This window comes from Simochromis diagramma, unplaced genomic scaffold (assembly GCF_900408965.1).
Source record: "Simochromis diagramma unplaced genomic scaffold, fSimDia1.1 OVJJ01000293.1, whole genome shotgun sequence".
NCBI classification, from domain to species: domain Eukaryota; kingdom Metazoa; phylum Chordata; class Actinopteri; order Cichliformes; family Cichlidae; genus Simochromis; species Simochromis diagramma.
The window spans coordinates 26,540,326-26,565,324 of NW_024386801.1; the positions used below are offsets into that span (position 1 = coordinate 26,540,326).

The 24,999-nt window shown below is 39.2% G+C and overlaps 2 protein-coding genes across 2 annotated transcripts in view; both read right to left on the bottom strand.

Moving 5' to 3' along the window:
* Window positions 1–24,999, bottom strand: part of LOC120730432 (deleted in malignant brain tumors 1 protein-like) — a 390,545-nt gene that overhangs the window by 336,674 nt on the left and 28,872 nt on the right. The gene's annotated exons all lie outside the window — the stretch shown is intronic.
* On the bottom strand, window positions 1,645–24,753 carry LOC120730436. Its single transcript, XM_040026846.1, has 6 exons — window positions 24,407–24,753; window positions 17,791–17,838; window positions 11,095–11,126; window positions 10,599–10,666; window positions 6,597–8,069; window positions 1,645–4,579 (listed from the first exon to the last, which is right to left on the bottom strand). Exons 4-6 carry the CDS (start codon window positions 10,607–10,609, stop codon window positions 3,007–3,009), a joined length of 3,057 nt encoding a protein of 1,018 aa, XP_039882780.1. The 5' UTR covers window positions 10,610–10,666; window positions 11,095–11,126; window positions 17,791–17,838; window positions 24,407–24,753; the 3' UTR covers window positions 1,645–3,006.

Genomic DNA, 24,999 nt, shown 5'->3' on the forward strand with positions numbered 1-24,999 from the left:
TTGAGCTGTAGCCGATTGAAGGAGGCAGGTGGTGTATTTGTTTGTGGTGGCACAAACGAATTCTTGGTATCAGAGTGATCTTTGTGAACTGCTTACAAACTGTAAACACACATAAATACATAAAACACACAGGTCCGTGTCACTAATATAAGAATTGCAGACAATATCCATGTGTTTATATTTTACAGAAAAGAATTATACTGTAAGTATTATGTATAGAGAACTGAACTGATGTTATATATAATGTTATAGTTATATATTATATGTAGGTTGTGTGTATTAAAATAATGTACTCAGTCTCTGTGATTGATATAAAACATGTAAAAGTTCTGGCTCTTCTCCAGCGAGCATCATGCAACATCAGGACTCCACCAGCTGCTACCAGCTGCTAAATTCCTGTACCGTATCAGCCTGCACCTAATCTGTGCCTAATCTGGGAACTGATCAGATAATCTGAATATTTAACCTGTGGTCTGTGTAGCCAGAGAATATCTATAGAAGAATTTGTGCCAGTCATTGTTCAAAAATGAGTAAAGTAGACAGCACACTCTGCTACCACACTTTTGTTTGGTAAGGGTTCTGAAAATCTAAGAGATCCTTTGTTTTCAAACTGTGAACAGAGCCAGTTTAAGCAGAGAACATTGTTCTCATTGAGTTTTTTTCACATCAAACCGCACGCATGCAGGAAGTAAAGAAAGGGAAGTGGTTTGAGAGCTCCGTAAACAGTCTGCATCAGTTGGTTGGTACAGGATTTACACCTGTCAAAGCACAAATACCCAGTGTAAAGTTTAATTGTGATTCAGTTTTTTCTTGCTGTTAAATGTGAGACTGACACAGCAGTGCTGTAAGCTGCTGAGTCACAGTTTCAAATCCTTTGAACAGCACTGAAAACAAAATGTTTCATCTCGAAAGCTTCATCCAGATATAATGATCAGTTTTAATTACTACTAACCTCTTTTCAAACTCAGAGCTCTTACCGACACTTTTTACTGTTTGCATTCAGGCCATTGCAGGATGTTTGACAGCTGCTGCTTATTTCACTGTATGTGAAGCAGGACTGGAGCTCACCGCACATTAACTTTCATGAGATAGTTCCTCCCTCCTACAACCTCACATGCTCCCACACCGTTATTATGCCTTTTCAACAAAACCAATAAATGTGGGACAATGCTGTCAGAGCAATTTCAGCCCCAGGACATCTAAAGTAAATATTTTTGTAGTAAAGTGAAGGCTGACTTGTTGTATGCAGGAGAGTTTGCCATATAATAATAATAATAATAATAATAAATGAAGCAGATACAATAGGGCCTTCGCACTCTCAGTTCTCGGTCCCTAATAACTTTATCTAAAAGAAATATATGAATACAACAAGAAACTGTTTATTTAAATTTATTAACCATAGCACAAAACAAAATCTGTACAAGATTAACAGAAGTAAACATCATAAACAGTTAATGCAAAATCATTGTTCATCCTCTTGAATTAAAAAGTGTTGTTTAACTTGAACAATTTGTCGCTATAAAGAGGCCAAATTACAAAAGGTGTGCTACTGTGCTATTGTGTAAGTATTTGTGGACCTGACTTTTAAGAACCTACAAAGAGAAACAACTGATGATCCAGTGAAGACACTATGAGCAGACTTACTGAATGGAGCAGAGATTTTATTGAGGATTGACAGAAAAGTGCATCAAGCAGGAGATGATTTTATGTGGAACAACAGAATAGAGAGAATTTGAACAAATCAAATCTAACATGAAAGGATCCAAATGTTTCCACTCAGCCTGAGTCATCAGAAATATTTCAAGCAGTCATTCAGAGCATGAACACACATGAAGAATCCAAGGTATCAATCAGATGAAAGAAGATCAGATTTCAGGACTGGACTCTTCACAAACACTGAAGTTGGATTTCTAGTCCCCATCTCTCTCATCATGCAATGATCTTTCTACTGTTACTGTACATCAATTAATCGTGTATTATTAGTTGAACACAATTTTAAAATATTGCATGCAGTGACTTTTACATAAAGCTAGACTATGCTTATTTTTAAGAATATTAAAATGCATTAATAACATAAGAAAAAACAATCTGCTGAATTAAAAGGCTTGAGCATTATGTGATACGGTTAACTGTCATTAGCTATTGGAAGATTAAAATATGAATAAAAATTAAAGGTGGAGTTTTTTTCAAACAACAACATCCATACATCACTCACATGGTGTCATATTAGACAAGTGCTGCTGAGCCTGCACCTGCTTAACTTGCCTGTATTATTAGACAAGACATGCTCCCCTCTCCATCATCATCATTAACCTTCCTGGCTAATATGAAATATTATATAATATATAATAATATTATTAATTATATAATTAATTATATAATAATATTAAAGAAGTTATCAAACACTTTTTCAAACTCTACATCACACATGTTAGTAAATGTGGTTAACTAGAGGAAATTCATCTGTTGGGATGAAAAATCACTGAATCTCGTTTATTCCACACATGGTGCAGACAGTAATTGATGTCAGAGAAGTGAACACAGACCAAGGATTTACAAGCACAGATCAGCATTCTATCCACAAAGTGCACGTGCAAACAACCAGAAAACAGCTGCGGACCTCTCAGCTTACCCAGGTCCTGGATATCGACAAACCCATAAAACAGAGACTACAGTTTCCTATGAGCATGAAACAAGTGCTTTCAGCATCGATAGCTGGTTGCTGACACAAGATGGGAGTAATGTAAAGGATGGATGCAAAGGACTGAGGAACTTAATAACGGTGCAGTCTGGGATGAAAGGAGAGAAATTTATATTTGTTTATTTATTAAGTTGACAAATCTTGCTTGACCTAAAAAAAAAACCAGTGTGGTTTGTTGTGCAAATTTCCATATTTATCAAACAAAAATTAATCAAAAAAGCGAATGATTTGATGTTTAAAGTATCTCCACAGCTCAAAATCAAAAATTAAAAGATTTTTTTTTACTTTAGTGAATCTTTGTTTTTTCACTTTTTTTTGATCATACTATAACTGTACTGCAGAGCTACTTTGGTTCCTTCATCCACTCTGCTTCTCATCTCCTCTAGTTTCTGGACCTTCTCCGTGTTTCCTTCCTCATCCATCTTCTCAATCAGGAAGTCCAGGTGGACAATAGTGGACGCTGAATCAGCTTTCAGAGCGATCTGCTCCAGTCTGACAAGATGTTGGTAGGACTGATCCAGGAACTGTGACTTCTCTGCTGTCAGTTGGTTCATTTCACGTTCAAGATTTTGCAACAAGCTCAGTGTGTTTTGACTTTCTGCCTTGTGCTTTTCATACTTCTGTTTCACATCTTCTATAGCCCTCTGAATTTTTCTTGTCTTTGTCACATAGATCCAGTTTTCTTTCACGTGATCTAATGCAAGACACTTCCCAGTGCAAACAGTGCAGCAGCCATCTTTCATGACCTCACAGTGTTTAGCATACCAGGCCATTGTGCATCCAGGATAGTGACAGTTCTCCTCACAGACTTTACAGCAGACAGCTCCTCTATAAAAAACTAAATACATTCCACCATTTATATGTTTTTTATCTTTGTAGACTTCATCAAGTTCAACAGTGAAATTCTGATGTTTTTTCATCCCTTCTTTATGTTTCTTCAGAGCTTCTTGAATCTGTCTGATTTCTGTCTGCTTTAGTTCAGTGAGTTTGATTCTCTCTTGCAGGTTTTGGATGCAGGCTGTCAGTCTGATCCGTTCATTCAGAACATCCACAGTTTTGCCAAGTTTTTGAGGTGAAGTTTTTTCCAGAAAATCTGTGAAATCTCTCATTCCTTTCTCTGATATTTGACCAGCAATTTTCATGTATTCTCCTTCCTCTGTTCGGTCTTCATGCTGGCAGCTATTAAACAGGAAGTAAACAGGCTGGTTCTTCTCATTTTTGGCACAGTTTATTTTTGCTGCTTCAAGAGCTTGAAAAGCATTTTTAGGACGTCTTCCATCTGAGTGTGTGATGAGAGCTACAATGCTTTTCTCCATGTCTTTTCCAAACAGAGACATCACTGAATCAAAGATGTATGACAGTCGGTCACTCAGTCGATTCTCACTCGCCTTCATCACCAGACCCACTGCATGAACTTCATGAACTCCATCCTCTGATCGAAACAAGTCAAATAATCTTTGAATGACAATCTCATCACATCCAATCCCTCTGGTGTCTCCGTATCCAGGAGTATCGATGATGGTCAGAGAGTAGGGCAGAGTTTTATCTTCAAAACCAAAGATCTCGTACACGATCACATCTGAAGTCTGACTTTCTGTCTGACTTGTATTTACGTTTTCAACGATCTGAAACCAGACTTCATCCTCCCACTTCACTCCCATGGTGTAATTGACCAGAGCATTGATCAAAGTAGATTTTCCTGTTCCTGATTCACCCACAAGTAAGATGGTTTTATTTGTTTTTATCACATTTTTTTCACCAACAGTCATTCTTGTCAAAGTTCCAAATGTCTCTTTCTTTGGTCTCAGCTGGTAGACAGCAGGAAATCCTGAAGAGATCAGATCAACATTTTCATCCTCTGATAATCTGTTACTGATCCTGCATAGAAGAAAAAAAATAGACTCATTACTTGCTTAAAGTGATTATTTACATGTCAGGAGTCCAAAAAAATCTTCTTGTGATTGCTTTGGCCATGAGCAGACTGCCACAGTCATCCACAGTTAGCACAAGAAGTGCTAACTGGTCTCCAAACACTTCCCAACTAATAATAGCTGAGTGCTACAAAAAAACAGAAATGGAGAATGTTGCCTTCACAGTAAAAGTTGTTGCTTTTGAAATGAAAGACCTAGCTTTTACTTTGAAGGTGAACCTTTTCTATTTCTGGTTTGAATGACACTTTTGCAAGTTGTCTTGCTGCTCAGTTGGTGAGTGATTATAGAAAAGTCAGGATCTCCCAGACAACCTGTGGATGACCACAGTAATCTGCTAGTAACCAAACCAATCACAAGCAGGATTCTGGGTAAGCAGACTCTTTGCGACAGATTTCATTTAGGGAAATCATTCTCCAAGTCTGTGTGACTGAAGTTAGCTTAAAAAATAAACAGTGGCACAGGTCCAGAGATGGAGCAGCTTCAACCTTACGTAGGCTCTTGAGACGCTCGGCTACAGTACATTTGCATAGTCATTATGCAAATGTACTGTTTATAAGATTGGGGAAACCTGCAGTCAGCTGAGACTGAAGAAGTCACTTGGATGACTGACGAAACGTTTCTCCCACAAAACTCTACGTCCAAATGAACAGAATCAACTTTTGGAGAGAGCAGGTAAACAAATTCCACACAAAGACGTAAACACAATGCGTGGACCCGACCCATCAGAATCTGTGAGATGTCGGCTTTCTCACCTGACAGAATGTACGCAGACATGCCGTCGGGGCTGAAAGCTGACATCTCACAGATTCTGATGCTGCAGGTCTCATCACTCTCCAACCAAAATTGACTGAACCAGCAGCAAAAGAAGATCGAAACTACGCTGCATATTTGATAAATATCGTCATTAATTTCTTCTTATCTTTGCTGTTTTGCTTCTATGATAAAATCACACTTCCTGCACAGCTCTTTCTCTCTCTCTCTGTCAGTGTACTAAAACAGTTTCCCATCTCAAATCTCTGTTTTCTGCATTATTCCCTCGCTTATTACGCATCAGCTTTTTTTTCAAAAATGAAAAATGAAAGTCTCATTTCTGCTGTTCAATACCAAAGAAATTTAGACTTTTTAATTGCAAAACTCTTAGCTGTGTCTAAAAAAACATTTGTAACATTACTCTGCTTCACTTCAGCAGCATCAGTTACTGTTGATATGTTGATTCATGGTTTTCTTTCATTTTTGTTCTACTGCAGAATATTTTTAAGGTTATCTGCTATAAAAAGCCAGGTCAGGAAAATCTCCTTCATGTTTTTCTGTGTTTTATTGTTACTTTGACACAAAGGCATCTGCTGTGATGTTTACACCTCTGATGAATTCTCACAAGTATCAGGTTTCTTTTTATAGATATGAAAATTATGAATATGTACTGATAAGTGATCAGAATTATAATATTTCTGACTGTCTGAGGCAAAATGTCCCCAATTCAAATCGAGTCGGATCGAAATCAGGGATCGAATCGTATCAGGACCTTGTGAATTGAAACGATGTTAGAAATCAGAGACGATACCCAGCCCTAATTTGTAGTTACTCAGCTGCATACATTCCTGCTCTTTAGGCTGCAGGTCTGGTCTTTCACTCTTCTTTCCTATAGTGTCAAATTCAGCTCATTTTGACCAGAGTCGTTTTCACTCTAGTCTACTTATTTTCTTGCCCACCGTCTCACAGCCAATCAACTGTAGGTGTTTGTGCTTTAAATCTCAGTGTTCAGGGCTCACAACAGAGAGTTTCTGCTAAGTGTCCAGCTACTTCAGTTCTACCAACACCATCTAGACTCTGGGATCCTGCCCTACGTCCCTTCAGTTGTTGGACTCCAGTCTGTCAATTAGCAGTTTATTACTTCAACTCTATACTTAAATAAATCTCTCAGATCATTTCTCCTTATTGAAGTGCTTTTAGTTGAATGTACATACCTTAATGCTGCTCTGGTTCTTTCATCCACTCTGCTTCTCATCTCCTCCAGATTCTGGACCTTCTCTGTGTCTCCTCTCTCCTTCATTTTCTCAATCAGGAACTCCACGTGTACATAAGCTGACACTGAATTAACGTTCTGCTGCAGTGTGACAACAAGTTGGTAGGACTCATCCAGCCACTCTGACTTCTCTCTGGTTAGAACTTTCATGACCTCATTTAGACGTTTTAAAAGTTTCCCTTTGTTCTTAAACTTCATTTTTATTTCCTCTTTGGTTCCCTGAACTCTCTTTCTACTGGTCACATACCTCCACTTGTCTTTCACATGATTTGATGTAGGACACCTACGAGTACATGAAGTGCAGTGGCCCTCTTCCATAACCTCACAGGTTTCAGGGTTGCAAGCAATTGTGCATCCAGGATAGTGACAGTTCTCCTCACAGACCATACAGCAGACAGCTCCTTCATAAAACCCACCACGTATAAGTCGTTTCTCTTTGTAGACCTCATCAATTTCAACAGTGAACTTCTTATTCTCCTGGTTTTTATTCATCAGAGCTTGTTGAAACTGTTGGATTTCTGACTGTTTCAGTTCAGTCAGTTCAATTCGTTCGTGCAGGTTTTGGATGCAGGCTGTTAGTCTGATTCGTTCATTCAACATAAATGTCTCCAGTTGTTGAGGTGAAGTTTTCTCCAGGAACTCTCTTAATCGACGTAATTCTGTATTTGTTACTTTCCATGCGTGCAATAGAAAAAACTCATTTTCATTTTTTCTCAGGAGGTTCTGTTGGTTATTAAACAGGAAGTGAACAGGGACATTTTCCTTATTTCTGACACATTTAATATTTGCATCATCAAAAGCTTTAAGTGTAGTTGTAGGTGTTCCAATCCCCGAGTGTGTGATGAGAACAACAGTGTTTCTCTCCACATCTTTTCCGAATAAAGACAGCACTGAGTTGAAGATGTACGTGAGTCGGTCAGCAAGACGATTCTCCCCCGCCTTCACCACCAGACCCACTGCATGAACTTCATGAACCCCATCCTCTGATCGGAACAAGTCCAACAATGTTTGCCTGACAATTTCATCATGTTTAATCCCTTTATTTTTTCCATATCCAGGAGTATTAATGATGGTCAGAGAGTAGGGCAGAGTTTTATCTTCAAAACCAAAGATCTCGTACACGATCACATCTGAAGTCTGACTTTGTGTCTGACTGCTCTTCTCTATGATCTCAAACCAGACTTTATCCTCCCACTTCACTCCCATGCTGTAGTTAAACAGAGCGTTGATCAGAGTAGATTTTCCTGCTCCTGTTTCACCCACAAGTAAGATGGTTTTATTTGTCTTGTTTGGATTTTTTATACCTACAGTGACTGTTATGAATGTTCCAAAGTTCTTTTTCTGCGGTTTCAGCTTGTAGACAGCAGGAGGTCCTGAACTGATCCACACACTGTTCGATGAGTTTTTCTTCATCCTGCAGAATAATCAAACAATTTATTCAGTATGAAATTATATGTCTGCATCATTTGTGTTTGTACATAATTTTTCATTTTCATTAAATTTATTTAATTTATACAAACTTATATGCTTATTAAAACTAATCGTTCTGCGTAGATCTCACTGCATGTTTGGGGTAAAGAAGTGATATAATAGATGATAAAACACAGTTTCCATCAATACATTTTCTACCTCTTGTCTGAAGCTGCGTCATGGGAACAGCAGCCTAACCAGAGAAGCCCAGACAACCTTGTCCCCATCGGCCTCCTTCGGCTTATCTGGAGAACACAGGTGTTCCCAGGCCAGCCGAGAAATGTCATCTCTCCAGCATGTCCTGGGCGTCCCCCAGAGTTTATCCTCTACTTCTGGTGGAACTTGCCCGTAACACTTCACCCAGGAGGAACCCATATCAGATACCCATATCACCTCAACTGGCTCCTTAGAACGGACTCAGGTCATACTCTGAGTCCCTCCTGAATGACTGAGAACCTCACGCCATCTCTAAGGGAGAACCCAGGCACTAGTATCCTTGATCGAAATGTTTTAGCCACTTCCCAGTGCTTGTGCCCATAGTTGATCCAAATATCGCTCAACCTGCAAATTGACAACTTCGGAGCCTCCCTTCATTGCACCTGTCAACCTCCTGCTCTGCTATTTCCTCATTCAAGAACAAGACCCTTAACTTCAGTAAAATTACTCAAACTCCTCCACTTGAGCACTTTGCCCAATTCTGGCTGAGACCTGTGGCCTCAGACTTAAAGGTGCTGATTCTCATTGCATGTGCTTCACCTGCAAACTGCTCCATTATAAGGTGAAGATAATAAATAAACAAAGTCAACAGAAGCACAGAATTTGCAACAAAAAACTCAACTAAAGCTTATCAGACACAAGAAGGCAAATCATTGCAAACAAACTGATTTTAACGTTAAAAAAAGTGAAACAATAAAAAAACAAAACCTCTGAGATTAAAAATACAGCACTGGGGTCTGCACAGAGCTCAGCTGGTAGGATGAATGTTAATAGCACTTTAAATGATTTGGAAAAATTTTACAGCAGCAAATATGCAGAGATGCAGAGATGAGGTTTACGATGTGGTGAGCACTCACAAAGGCTGGAAACACTTTACCTGGTTTTTCACGTGCACTATTATTTGCAAACTTGTTTTTGAGTCATGGTACCCTTTGCAATGAAATATTTTTAAAAACTGAAATGCATCTCAAACATGCCTCTTCATATGTCAGTTAAAAAACAAAAAAACAAACCCAAAAATCACCTGGCAAAGTCAGCTCTGAGTTTCACCCACTCTGAGCCGTGACAGGAAGGATTTGGTTTCTCACTCTTAGCTGGGTTAACTTGTGCATACTAAAGCTTCTGTGTGCATTAAAACAACACCGTTGCTTTGTAACATGATGACTGAATTCTGGTGCTGACCGCAAAGTCTGACATTTGTCTAGAACAATGTCTGCAGCCATGTGAAGGTCAGAAAGGTCTGCTGTGGGCAAACTACTGTATTAGAATACCCTTATCAGTATGAGGGGGTGAACATAATCGCTTTCCAAAGTACAAAAACCTCCCACTGAGAGGACAGCTTCAGAATAACACAATCTTAATGTGTATGCAGTCTGTAAAGATAACACTGTTTTCCTTGGTACAGAGTGTCTACTACCCACCAGGAAGGCTGCAGATGGATTCTTTCATTATTCTTTTGTAAACTGAACCTTTACTTGCGTGACAATCACAAACACTGAGCACCTCCCTGCATGGTCTCCAACATCAGCTTCAGAGTGTTTCTTGACTTGTAAACTATGATCCAGCTCAGCTCTTCAGGTCATCTGGAAAAGTTTGCCTGCTGATGTTGCTTACAGTGTAGGCTTTTCGACTGTGTAAAATAAGTGTGTCATATGATAATCCTTCGTCCAGGATGTTAACATTTTTCCTGAACACTCACTATATTTTGTGGACACAAATCTTTTCCCAAGTACAGGCGGATTCTGTTCATGTTTTTGAGCTGCATAAACACAGCTCAAAAACAGTCTGTCTCTAATGAGCAGCTGAGCCGATGTTGAATGATTCACATTAGCAACCTCTGCACTGTTTTTCTTGGTCTTCATGCATAAATTATACGAGAGTTTGCATGTTTTTGTTGGCTGAATACATTTCCAAACAGCAGATGATGATCTGCTGAAGGTGGACAAACCCTCCACCTTCAGGTGTGCCACACATTTGAATTTTGCTTAATATCTGTCTTTTAACAGAGTTACTGGTCCAGGAAACTCAAAGCTGTGGTGGCAGCTGAGATGTGCATGTGGTCAGGTGCTGATTGTTTTTTTAATCTATTTTTTTTGTCTGTATTGTCATTGTTTTACAACCTCAGAGGATGTCATGTTCTACTGATACCTAAAGGTGGCAGTAATTCATCTACAAGCTGTTTGACCACAATTAAAGATGAACAACAGCAGGCGAGTAACTACCAGGGATCAGCTAATGAAGTGTTGTGGGCACTCACTCTGTTGCCATGGTGATTATGTGGCTGAAGGAGTCTTCACACAGTGATGCTTAAACAGGCGTTGGTCTCTAGGGAAAGAAATCGAGTGTTTATTTGATATTGACGAGGACACTTAAATACAGAACCTGTGTTTGTTCCCCTCTGTGACGCTCTCACATCATCTGAGTGCAGAATCACTCAGTGTCAGAATTACAGAGAGATTCTGTCATACTGAGAGACTGAGAGTTTGTTCTTTCTGCCTTCATCTAGGTTTCTACAGTTTATTGTACAAAAATGAACTGTGCTCACTCATGAATACATCTGTAGATCTATAAATAGAAATATAAATCACATTTATATTTTGCTTTCCTGCTTTAAGTTTTCTGTAATTCAAAGGTATTTTAGTTTTTGATGATAACTTTTCTCCTGCTTTCCACACTGTTAGATTCATTTATTGAATAATTTGGTTCAGTTTTTGTGAAATTATTTAGTCTGAGTTTGAATCTTAGCTTCTTACCTGTTGTCTTGGTTTCAGGAAGCTCTCTGATGCTGAGGAGGCAGAGAGATCAGAGGGGCGTGAGTGTTCAGAGCTTTTATACTGACAGGAAGAGACAGATACTGTGTGATCACATGATCTCACGGCAAGTCACGGCAGGAGTTGCTGTACCTACTTTTCAAAATGAAGACTTTCACAGGTCTTTGAAAAAGTACCCGTAGGTGGCAGTGGGGTATGTTTAGAAACATTACCTCAACCTTTTCAATTATTTACTATAATCCCAGTTATGTGATCATTAAGGTCAATGCCTGCAAAGATCAAACACTTAAATAGCTGAGTCTTGTCCTTGTATGTTCATATTGCTTCACAAGCTCTAAAGAAATAAGGAAATGTGGACTGTTAGGATGCCTGGGTCGTTGACCCAGGGTTTTTGAGTTTATTATTATTTATAATTTCTAGTCTTTGGTTTCTTTGTTAGAGTTCTGTCTTATGGTTTATGTCTCTGTGTAATCCTTAGTTGCTGTCTCCCCTGTCGGCTATATTTCCGTGTCTGTGTCTGCCCTGGTCCCACGTCTCTGTTCCCTTTGTAGTGCCTGCCTGTGAGTCTGTGTCTGTGTCTGTAAGTTCAGTCTGTGTTATGTTTCCTGTTTCCTGTCTCATGTAAATGCGTCTGGTTTTGCTTCCTTTGTCTCGTTAGGCCTGATTTGCCCCAGCTGTGTTTCCCTCCTGTTACCCATTCCCTGATTGCTCCTCTGTGTATTTAAGCCCTGTGTTTCTCTGTGTCTGTGTCGTGATCTACCCTCATTTATGCTGTGCGTGCGTGCGTGCGTGCGTGCGTGCGTGCGTGCGTGCGTGCGTGCGTGCGTGCGTGCGTGCGTGCGTGCGTGCGTGCGTGCGTGCGTGCCGTTACATTACGTTACGCCATCCAGCAATAAAAGCTGAGTTTGAAGTACACTTTTCCCTGCCGTGAGTCTGCACTTTGGGTCCACTACTCCTTCCTGCACACAGCGACACATGACATGGATTTTCTTGGACATTCGTTTTAGTAACACTCAGCCAAATTTAAAATATTATGATTTGTTTTTCTTTAGAAAAAAATGTATTAGCATTTTCAGTATTTCATTTCATCTATTAACATTTTCCTTTATATTATGATGCTGGATTATTTTGATACTAACAAAATCTAATTTTATTAAAGCAGAAATGGTTAAGTAACAGAATTCGCCAAATAATCCTCTAATTTTTTTTAAGATTTCTGCATTATTAAGGTGATCTGGTGATGGTTACCAATGATACGCAGCACAGGACACATGATTTGGGTGTGCCTCATACTTCAGGACCTCACACAATACCAGCGACCTCTATCAGAAATAAACCCTTAAATCAGAAATATATTGATCACTGCTTTGTTGTTTTCAGAGAGAAACATGGGTGTAAAAACCTGAGCTCATTATTTTGGTTATCAGGCCTGCATCACTCTGTCCCTGGTTTTTGAGCCGCTCTTGGCAGAAAGCTGGTTATTAATGAACTCTCTGGGTCTTTGTATATCAATGCTAATCCTGTCGCTCACCCTGCGACTGGCATTACAATAATTAGCCCTGCTTTGTAAATTGGTTCCTTGGCAAATAAACTGCTGATCAGATGTTCTTCCAGCAGTGTGAGGTTCAAAGTTGAGTTTTGTGTCCAGCTCTTATTATTGTTTTTGGAACTTATAAACATTTTAGCAACTTATGGTATGACATCACACCCCATGCACCACCTTGTCAGTTTTGCTGATTGTTTTCATTGAAGTCTTGGATGATCCGTTGCTGTAAATTATGGGATGGCTTTTTCTCCTGTCCTTTCATAAATTTAATAAATGGTTCCAGTATATCCATTGCTGAAGGAGGTAATAAAGGCAGCACTGAAGATTTCTGTGGCAGAAACAAGCTTCCATAGTTTTTTGCCTTTTCTTCTCTGGGAGCTTGTTGAAGAGTAATCTGCTGATTGAGTTCAATGTGTTCTGTTTTAAAAGCTCACTCCTACCTGCGGTCTCTTTCTGATGCTTGGTCTGAGAGTTTATCTCCTAGATTATCCCAGATGGTCATACTGACAAGAAGCCTCGGGATATGCTGGATCAATTACAGCTGCAGTCAGCTCGGAAGCACAAAGGTGGATGTGTTCAATGTTTAGTTTTCATTGCTCTTTATGCCTGGGACCGTTTTACTTAGTGATATTAAAGTTTAAATGAAATAGAGTCATTGCACAGACATGGTTCAACCAGAACTGAGAAAGAAGTCGAAGAAAATAAAACAAAGATTCTCACATGCATCAAAAACTGTTCACATTTCTTCCAAAAAAGCCTTTTTCACTTTGCAAAAAATAGGGTTGGGGTTTTGGTCCTCACCATGACCATTTAGATTTCACTGGGTTAAAATTTGGAAACAATAATCCTAAAGATATCCAGCAGGTGGAGCTAAAGAACAACGTTTTTCCTCCATTTACTACTAAAAATATAAGAAGCATACAGTACTTGGTTGAGATGTAACATTTTAAGAACAAAAGTATAGATACCCCCCTGCCAGAGCGATGGTGGCTGAGACGCAGCGGAGCAGAGGTGTAAGTGCCTGGCTTAAAACAGGATATATTAGCTGCATTTTACCTTCAGTTACTCTTTATATAGCTGGTAGGAGGCAGGCCATGTTTCTTTTTAGCTGAAAAACATTACACCAGGTAACCTGCAGTGTTGAAAACATGTTTTCCGTCGATGTTTGCTACCCTGCAATCCGTCCTGCTCTGTAGTAAAATCAGCGACATTTGACCGTCCTGTTGCTCCCATTGAAATGTATACAGCCTATTTAAAATCTAAAACTTAAAATTGTCCGTAGCCTATTGTTGTTACCACTGTCCTGTTTGAAATGGATACTAACTAGCTAACTGACTGAATGCCCATATAACTCCCATTGTGCGTGTGTGTGTTTGTGTACAGAGAGACAGCCAGGTTCATAATGGATATAAGGAAGTTTTTTTTTTTTGTTTTTTTTTTTAAAAGGAGCCACATTCAGGTAAAAGTGTAAAATCAAATGATCCGTCAATCAAGAATAATGTTGGATCAGTGTTTCAATATTTATATCTTTTATTAGATGTTCATGTGGTTTGGTTATTTGCCTTTTGGTTGAAAATACACTGAGAGAGGACTTTTTGTTAGCGATCTTAATATAATTTTTTTCATATTAATGTAATTTTTCACCTAATTGAATCTATTTGTGTATGATTGTCAGTCCAAAGAGGAGAATGTGAGGAGAAAGTACAAGGTCAGGAAGAACCAGGTAAGAAAACAGACAGGGAACAGTGACAGGCAAAACAGAAACTACAGGGAGTGCAGAATTATTAGGCAAATGAGTATTTTGTCCACATCATCCTCTTCATGCATGTTGTCTTACTCCAAGCTGTATAGGCTCGAAAGCCTACTACCAATTAAGCATATTAGGTGATGTGCATCTCTGTAATGAGAAGGGGTGTGGTCTAATGACATCAACACCCTATATCAGGTGTGCATAATTATTAGGCAACTTCCTTTCCTTTGGCAAAATGGGTCAAAAGAAGGACTTGACAGGCTCAGAAAAGTCAAAAATAGTGAGATATCTTGCAGAGGGATGCAACGGTCTCAAAATTGCAAAGCTTCTGAAGCGTGATCATCGAACAATCAAGCGTTTCATTCAAAATAGTCAACAGGGTCGCAAGAAGCGTGTGGAAAAACCAAGGAGCAAAATAACTGCCCATGAACTGAGAAAAGTCAAGCGTGCAGCTGCCAAGATGCCACTTGCCACCAGTTTGGCCATATTTCAGAGCTGCAACATCACTGGAGTGCCCAAAAGCACAAGGTGTGCAATACTCAGAGACATGGCCAGGGTAAGAAAGGCTGAAAGACGACCACCACTGAACAAGACACACAAGCTGAAACGTCAAGACTGGGCCAAGAAATATCTCAAGACTGATTTTTCTAAGGTTTTATGGACTGATGAAATGAGAGTGAGTCTTGATGGGCCAGATGGATGGGCCCGTGGCTGGATTGGTAAAGGGCAGAGAGCTCCAGTCCGACTCAGACGCCAGCAAGGTGGAGGTGGAGTACTGGTTTGGCTGGTATCATCAAAGATGAGCTTGTGGGGCCTTTTCGGGTTGAGGATGGAGTCAAGCTCAACTCCCAGTCCTACTGCCAGTTTCTGGAAGACACCTTCTTCAAGCAGTGGCAGGCACGTGCAGACGGGGGGGCTAGAGGGGCTTGAGCACCCGCCCCTTTCCTGATGGGTGTCCAAGGTGCCCTTTTGTTGAGGCAACTTTTTAAAAAAAATATATTATTTTTTTTTATGTGTGTGTGCGTGCGGAGTCCTGTCTGTGCCCCTCAACAATAATATTTAACTATTAATCACAGTTTTGCTAAATAAAAGGATCTGGCTTGCATCAGTCACATGATCACATTTAACCAATGATCGCCCTTGACGGCAGAACGCGCTGGTTACGAGCTCACAAAGAGCACGCGCATTTTTTCCGGTCCGGAGCTGTAGGAGAAACACAAGTTAACTCAGAGACACGGACTGATGCGACAAAACCAGTAAGTAGGTGTACAGCGTGCACTGTAGTGTATAGCACACAGGAGTATTAGCTTATTACGTACACGTTGGTAAGTTGTCTTGTGGCAACTGACGAACTGAAACAAACGAGCGTGCTGTGTGTGCAACAGCGCGACAAACATTACCTGTCCTTTTATTAACTGCACAAGTAGTGCTGGTCATAGCTGCTGGCTACCTGTGTAAGGCTGTCATGGGTCTGTAGTTCTGTCCACCGTTTTAGGGAACATATTTAGTTTTAAAGTATTTAGAACATATTTAGTTTTAAAGTAAGTTTCCGGGCTTTTCCTGCCTTTCTGGAGGGATTATATTTCACTAAAAACGATCTAATATGCATGTCCACATAATTATGCATTATTATAATTATAATATATTAAAAACACACGCTGTATTTTAAAGAACATACATTAAGAAGCAGATTATATTAGATTTATATTTTAAATAAGAAAAAATTTGGATTTTACAGCAGTAAAATTATTGTATCTCTACAGTTTAAAAATGTAATAAGCTTTGCCCCTGCACAGAGTGGATAGTGAAACAAATGGAATCATCATAAATACATTATTTCATATTTATTACTTCCCCCTCCTCATTGCTTTATTATTGTAGCTCTAGTAATAAATAATAAAAAAAAAAAGATTCTGAATCAGCACCATGATGCCCATAGTATATACAGTATTCTGAAGAAGGTCTAAAATGTCCCTGTCTGTGCGTGCATGTGTGTGTTTTATTTAGATGGATTTTTAAAAAAAATATTACTCATGATATAACATTGTCCAGACATGGCTGGTAAGGACATGAGGAGGAAACAGTAGGAGCTGTGTGAGGCTACTAAAGGCAGTGCTATGACATTTTTCTGTCATCATTTTATTATAGATTAAGTGCAAGAGTTGTTAGGTGTGGATAATTAGATTATAGTTTATTGCAATACCAAGTTGTGCCTTGTTCTCACATAGCAAGTGGAGAGTGATATATGAAATGATGTGATGGAAGGAAGAAGAGAAGCAAAGAGTGAATCACAGGCAGAGCCTAAATTATTTCTCACAGTTTTTTGTTGCCTTATGGTTCCAAGCGCTGTCACCAATCTTTGCATTTTGTTATTATCTCATGACACTTGTTTAATCAGCTACCATCTCTCCTATGGACTTTTTAATGTTTACAGTCTCAGATCAACACAGCCCTGCCCTCCAGCACTATCCACAGCAACCTCTCAACAGCAACATTGTACCCATCAGGTAAAGCATCGGCTACGTTTGCTTTGCCTTGTTGCCCATATTAGATTCTTGATGAATGTGTGTTGTTGTTATTCAGCCTGGTTCAATGTGCCCCTTTTTAACTTTGAGCACCCGCCCCTTTAAACCTCTCTGCACAGCCCTGAGCAGTGGTACAGGAAGAAGTCTGCATCCTTCAAGAAAAACATGATTTTCATGCAGGACAATGCTCCATCACACGCGTCCAAGTACTCCACAGCGTGGCTGGCAAGAAAGGGTATAAAAGAAGAAAAACTAATGACATGGCCACCTTGTTCATCTGATCTGAACCCCATTGAGAACCTGTGGTCCATCATCAAATGTGAGATTTACAAGGAGGGAAAACAGTACACCTCTCTGAACAGTGTCTGGGAGGCTGTGGTTGCTGCTGCACGCAATGTTGATGGTGAACAGATCAAAACACTGACAGAATCCATGGATGGCAGGCTTTTGAGTGTCCTTGCAAAGAAAGGTGGCTATATTGGTTGCTGATTTGTTTTTGTTTTGTTTTTGAATGTCAGAAATGTATATTTGTGAATGTGGAGATGTTATATTGGTTTCACTGGTAAAAATAAATAATTGAAATGGGTATATATTTGTTTTTTGTTAAGTTGCCTAATAATTATGCACAGTAATAGTCACCTGCACACACAGATATCCCCCTAAAATAGCTAAAACTAAAAACAAACTAAAAACTACTTCCAAAAACATTCAGCTTTGATATTAATGAGTTTTTTTGGGTTCATTGAGAACATGGTTGTTGTTCAATAATAAAATTATTCCTCAAAAATACAACTTGCCTAATAATTCTGCACTCCCTGTATTAAACTGACAAAGAGAAAAAACCTGATTTTACTTACACAATCTGGAAGTTGTGTCCTCCCTATATTAAAGCTGCTGTACAGAATCTGCAAAACAAACTGGGTTGAAACATTTTTGACCCTCTTTAACAACATTCCAACATAACATTATCATTGATTGGGGAGATTAAAATTAATGATATATTTTTATGTGGTTCAGCAGATTTAAATGTTTTCCAAAAGCACACATACTTATCAGTGTTTCTCAAACTTTTTACAGTGTGAGAAAATGTCAAGCTCTCCCAAGTACCACTATGAAAGCATGAAACTCGTAAATCTTACAACACAAAATTAGTATTATTAAATTAGTAAAATTATCTGCAATACAGATTTTTCATACATTCTATACATTCTACCACAGGCAAAGTTGCCTCCATCTTTATAATTTTTTATTAATATTTTGTAATAATTTATCCTGTTTTGGGAGTGTTTTTTTATGTATCTGTATTATACTGTTTACTTTTTACTCACTATTGGCGTCATTCATTATCTCTCCCCCCCCCCCACAGTAATTAAGGTTAGTATATGTATTTTTTTTTTTTAATTCCAATCCATTCTTCTTTTGCAGCATTTAAATAACCTTTATCAGATTTGATAGTTTTGTTACAGACTTTTCAAAAAAGTGTTCTGGTTTTCTTCAATTGTGTGAAAATGTACAAAACAGTGATGTCATGTTTTCTGACGAGGACCCAGGCACAGAGAGACTTGATGAATTTAAGAATGTTATGATTTTTATGATTTAATAAAGAAATTTGCAGACTTGCACAGAGATGGTAAAATTTTGATGACTGATAACAGAGACGAAGACAACAGATGACGAGCACAGGGAGGAACAGGGGTTTAAATGCACCAAGGAGACAGTCAGAGAGAACTCGGGACAACTGGAGACATATAAGGATGCAGGGACTGAAAGAGCCAGGGAAGAAGTCTCATCGTGACGAGTAAAGTTTATTGCCTGGCTGGGCAGCTCTCTGGGTGCTCAGCACCCCCAAAGCTCCACTCCTAGAATCGCCCCTGATTAGATCTATTTAATTAATAAATCATTTTAATAAATAAACCTTCCCTGTTTAAACATGTGCCATAGTGTGGTCTCCCTTTGCATGTGACTTCTTGATGTTTGTTCACACACACACACCTCAGCATAAATGAGTACACCCCAATTATAGTCTTAGGAGAAAAGCCACACTTAAGACTACACAATTCGAATTAACAGGCATTAAACCACAAGCGAGTCTAATGATTCATCTAAGAGGTGTCCAGCTGACAGGTAACTATAAAAGGGCATTACTTAACAAATAAAAGCCCTTCCCATTTCATGCTGTCAGCAATGGCTCCACATGGAAGAGAAATGTCTGAAAATCTGAGAAAGGAAATCATTTCTTTACACAAAAAGGTGAGGGCTACAAGAAGATCAGCAAATCCTTACATATCAGTCAAAATACTGTAGCAAAAGTGATCCAAAATTTTAAGAAAGATGGAAGTGCAACCATCGTACAGAGATGTCCAGGCTGTCCAAGTTAAGTTAACATCTCAACAGGAGCGTCTTCTGATGACAAGGGTTGAAGAAAATCACCATGCAAGTTCACTGCAGTTAGCTAAAGCAGTAGAAAGCCAAACTGGAGGGACTGTTTCCCGTGACACCATACGGTGCACACTCAATAGGAATAGCATGCATGAGTATCGTCCACGAAGGAAGCCTCCCCTAAAGACCATGGACAAAAAGCATGCCTAGAATTTGCTAGGGCTCATGCTGAAAAAGATGAAGACTACTGGGACTCTATACACCGGAGTGATGAAACAAAGATCACTGTTTTTTGGAACTAATAGTTTATAGCTGCATTTCATTGATGGTATCATGAACTCAACAATGTACTGCTCTATAAGATGCTGCCATCACTCCGTAAACTTGGTCGTCACGCACTTTTCCAACATGACAATGATCCAAAACACACATCTAAAGCTACTGTTGCATTTCTGAAGAAAAACAGGGTGAAGGTGATTGAAGGGTGAAGTAGGTCTCCTGAACCCAATCGAACACCTGTGGGGAATTCTGAAGCGACAAGTTAAGCATCACTCCCCATCCAGCATCCAGGCTCTAAAAGAGGTTATTCTTGAAGAATGAAAAAAGATAGACGTTGCAATATGTCACCAACTTGTTCATTCCATGCCTAGAAGACTTGGTGTATTCATTTTTGCTTCAACCAATTTGAGTAAAACTGAAGATTTTATGATCTAAGTTACATTATTAAGCTTAATTTCATGTTATGGAGTTAAACAAGTGTTCAGTAAAACTCAGCCTTGTGAAAATTTTGGATATTGTTCTTTCATTCATTGAGCTACTGTTTAATTTCGTACTTTTTAAAGGGGGTGTACTCATTTATGCTGAGCACTGTATGTGTGTGTGTGTGTGTGTGTATGTATATATATATATAATACGGCTCTATGTGTCTTTTCATGTTGCGCACTGGTTCACTATCACTCACAAAAATTACCAAAACACAACACAAATCCTGCCAATGATTCACTTCCTTATAAACCGCTGAATCAGGTACTCAAGCTGTGAAGTACCAAATGAAGCTTCGGATGTCTGGCGTGAATACAGTACCTTGTCCTCCAGCACTGCAGTGAAGAACCACGGAGCCACTTTAGACTTCTAGTTTTGATAAACCTGCCTAGATCAGGTGACCCTGAACAAGGAGTCATCACTGTTACAATTCTTTTTCTATTTGAGGTTTACATTGTAGTTTAGAGTCTAGGTCAAAAATAATTGCAAGCTGTGAATTTATGCTCATAGCCTTAATCTCACTGTTTGATAACAACAATGACATCACTCAAATCCAAGAAAATCTGACCATGCTCACAAAGTATAACACCCCTTTTAGTTTAGCTGCTGGGGGACTTTCCCAAGAGGCACTGAGCACAATGGAGTTGCTGGATACAACTTATTAACCAAACTCATTAGCTGATAACACTAAATCTTTTAATGTAAACTGTGTTATTTTCAACTCCTGAAAATGGTAAATCCCTACGGACCCCAAAGCGCTTTACACTGCATCCAGTCATCCACCCATTCACACACACATTCACACACTGGTGATGGCAGCTACACTGTAGCCACAGCTGCCCTGGGGCGCACTGACAGAGGCGAGGCTGTGGGACACTGGTGCCACCGGACCCTCTGACCACCACCAGTAGGCAACGGGTGAAGTGTCTTGCCCAAGGACACAATGACCGAGACTGTCGGAGCCGGGGCTCGAACCGGCAACCTTCCAATTACAAGACGAACTGCCAACTCTTGAGCCACGATTGCCCCGAAAATCATCAGTTGTGATGAAAAACAACTGGAGGCGATGTGTTAATACCAATGGGTGACTTCAAAATTATTAAGTCTCTTTCTTTGCTCTTTCTCAGCTTTCCTGAGAGGTTATATAATACAGTATGCCTCATTTAAAAAGAGGGAAAATATTACTAAACTTCAAAATCTAGAACGTCAAATTAAACTTGCTGATTTAAAATTTAAAAATGATTGTTCTTCATTGAATTTGAATGAATTGACCAAGTTAAAATATGAATTTAATGCAATACTGTCACAAAAAGCTGAATTTTCTCTATTTCGTGCTAGACAAAAACACTTCGAGGAAGGGGATAAGGCCGGAAGGCTCTTAGCAAGATATATTAAACAGAGAGAGACTATGGCTATGATCTCAGCTGTTAAAGATAATAATGGACGTCTTTTCTTTAAACCTAAAGAAATTAATACAATATTTAGTAACTTTTATAAAGATCTTTATAGCTCGGAATCAAGCATTTCAGAGAGTGATATAAAGAAATTTTTGTTATCTTTAAATCTTCCTAGGGTGACAGTGGATCAACTGAAATATTTGGACGCTCCCATTACCGTTGAAGAGATAGTGGGAGTTATTAAACACCTGCCCTCTGATAAAGCACCAGGCCTGGATGGCTATACAGCTGAATTTTATAAATCCCTTCCAGAAGATCTAGCGCCACTGCTTTTAAACACTTATAAGGAATCTTTTCAAGAGGGTAGGCTCCCACCTTCACTATCTGAAGCCATCATTACACTTATCCTAAAGAAGGATAAGGACCCCACTGACTGTAAAAGCTACAGACCGATAAGTCTGACCTCCTATGATAGTAAGATTATCTAAAATTCTGGCTAATCGATTAAACCGGGTAATAACCTCTCTTGTACATGTAGATCAAGTTGGTTTCATAAGCTCACGCTCTTCAGCTGATAATATTAGGAGGTTAATTGATATTATGTGGGCGGTTCAGGACAGCCATTCTCCCATAGCTGCGATTTCGCTGGATGCCAAAAAGGCATTCGACAGAGTCGAGTGGAGATATTTATTTGCTACTTTAGAGTGTTTCGGTTTTACCAAAAGCTTTATTAATTGGATTCAGCTTATATATGTACACCCCAAGGCATCAGTACTCACAAATGGAATAATAGGGCCTTCTTTTGAACTAGGTAGAGGAACCAGGCAGGGGGATCCCCTCTCTCCACTTCTTTTTGCTCTGGCCCTTGAGCCGCTGGCAGTGGCTATTCGTAGGGAGCCCAATTTTCCAGGTGTCAGTATAGGGAGAGACTGTCATAAACTGATGTTGTACGCCGATGACATTTTGCTTTTTATATCAGACCCAGAAAAGTCTTTAAACTCCTTGCAGGCAATAATAAATACGTTTTCAGCTATTTCTGGTTATAAGGTGAATTGGACCAAATCAGAGGCCCTTCCGTTAACTAGTTATTGTCCTAGGTCACTTTTTCAAACCGGTATGTTTTCCTGGCCTCAGAAGGGCATTAAGTATTTAGGCATCACCTTCCCGCCTCATTTGTCAGACCTGATAAAGATAAATTTTGAACCTTTACTCAGCGATATGAAAATTAATATTGATCGTTGGTCTCAGATGTATCTCTCAATGTGGGGAAAGGTAAACGTAATCAAAATGGTATGTACACCTAAGTTCAATTATTTGTTGCAGGCTCTACCAATTTATGTTCCTTTGAAATACACCAAACAGTTTGACCAGCTCTGTAAGTCATTTATATGGAATAATAAAAAGCCTAGATTGAATCTGAGAAAACTGCAGAAACCAGTGGACAAAGGTGGGTTAGGGATGCCTAATCTACTTTTATATCATTATGCTTTTTCTCTTCTGCATTTGGCACATTGGTTCTTACCCCCTGAGAAAGCGCCTCCTTGGTTTTCCATTGAAAGTACTGCTTGCTCGCCATTTACACCATTATATAGCTTATCAACTAATTTGTGCCCCCGTATCCAATCACATCCGGTACTTTCTCATTTGAAAGAAGTATGGAAAAGAATGTCCAAATTATTCAAATTTGATCCATATCTTAACCAGTCTGCTGGTAGTTGGTATAACCCCAAACTTTCTATTGCTAAACTACCCTTCTTTTGGAAGCTCTGGTTTCAGAGAGGTATAACAGTGTTGGGGGATCTTTACGAAAATAGTATATTTAAATCATATGGAAAACGTGCAGAAGAATTTGATTTACCTAGACAGGAATTTTGGAAATATCTGCAACTAAGACATTTGATGGCCAATACATGTGGTTCATTCGCAAAGTTCCCTTTAAGCTGCGACTTTCTGGAGGAAATAAAAAAAACCTTTGGGCGTGGACAAGAGGCATCAGCTTATTACAAAATGCTTTTATTAGCTTCTGATCCTAACACACTGTCCCTCAAAAGAACGTGGGAAATGGACTTAAATCTCAACTTTACAGTGGAGGAATGGAATGGCATCCTCGGGAATCTGAAAAAAATGTCACGCGAATTGCGTTCAAGATTGGTTCAATTTAAGATTTTAAATAGAGTATACTGGACACCCTCACGGTTGCATAGGGTGGGTCTAGCGACTGATGATGCATGCTGGAAATGGCAGCAAGGAAGTGGCACACTTTTACATTTGCTTTGGGGGTGCTCCAAAGTCCAAGATTATTGGATTCATATTCACACTGTAGTAGAGAAGGTTGTAGGTCAAGGGGTCCCATTTATGAACAGTCTTTATGTATTAGGAGATCCTTCAGCTTTGAGTCACTTATCCACTTCTCTAGCTCATTGGGTACAAACGGCTATTATGCTGGGGAGGAAGCTGCTGGTGAAAGAGTGGAAGGCCTCATCGACTCCTACCTTCTCTCAGTGGTATACCTCTTTGGGACAAGTGGCAGCTTACGAAAGATTATCATATAGACTGCTAAATAGACTGGACGACTATAATGATAAGTGGGCTAACTACTTTTTACATACAGGTCAGTGACGTATCCGGCTAAAGTAGTTAAGGTCGGACTAAATAGGATAGCTGTAATCTGGTCCATGTGAAATGTTGGCATCATTTTTTTTTTCTCTTTTTTTTTGGGATGGAAATATGCATTGATTCTCAATTTGTTCTGTTTTTGTTACTGGGAATGTCCATTCTGCTATTCTGCTATCTTTTGGGGGGTTTTTGGGGTGGGGTGGGGGGGGGGGGTGGGGGGGGGTTGTATATTAAAATCTAATAAAGTTTGAGTCATAAAAAAGTCTCTTTCTTTGACCTAGAGAGAATGGTTCTAAGAGATTCCTGGCCTCTTAATTACCTGAGCAGGTGAGATAGAGGGAGTTGTCAGAGTCATATTGGAATACACAATCTTGTAGAGCAGATGTGGTCAGAAGGCAATGACCAAAAACAGACCATACAGCTCTTATTTGAGGTATCTTTCTCTGTCTGAAAGAAACAGCAGAACCACAACCCAGATGTACACAGAAGATGTGCACGCTTGTTTTTTTTTTCCAAGTTATTGTTATTATTGTGGTTGTGTGTTGTTACAGTCTTCTCACATGTTATGTCATACAGTGGGATGCAAAAGTTTGGGCAACCTTGTTAATAGTCATTATTTCCCTGTATAAATTGTTGTTTGTTACAATAAAAAATGTCAGTTAAATATATCATACAGGAGACACACACAGTGATATTTGAGAAGTGAAATGAAGTTTATTGGATTTACAGAAAGTGTGCAATAATTGTTTAAACAAAATCAGGCAGGTGCATAAATTTGGGCACTGTTGTCGTTTTATTGATTCCAAAACCTTTGAACTAATCATTGGAACTCAAATCGGCTTGATAAGCTCAGTGACCCCTGACCTACATACACAGGTGAATCCAGTAATGAGAAAGAGTATTTAAGGGGGT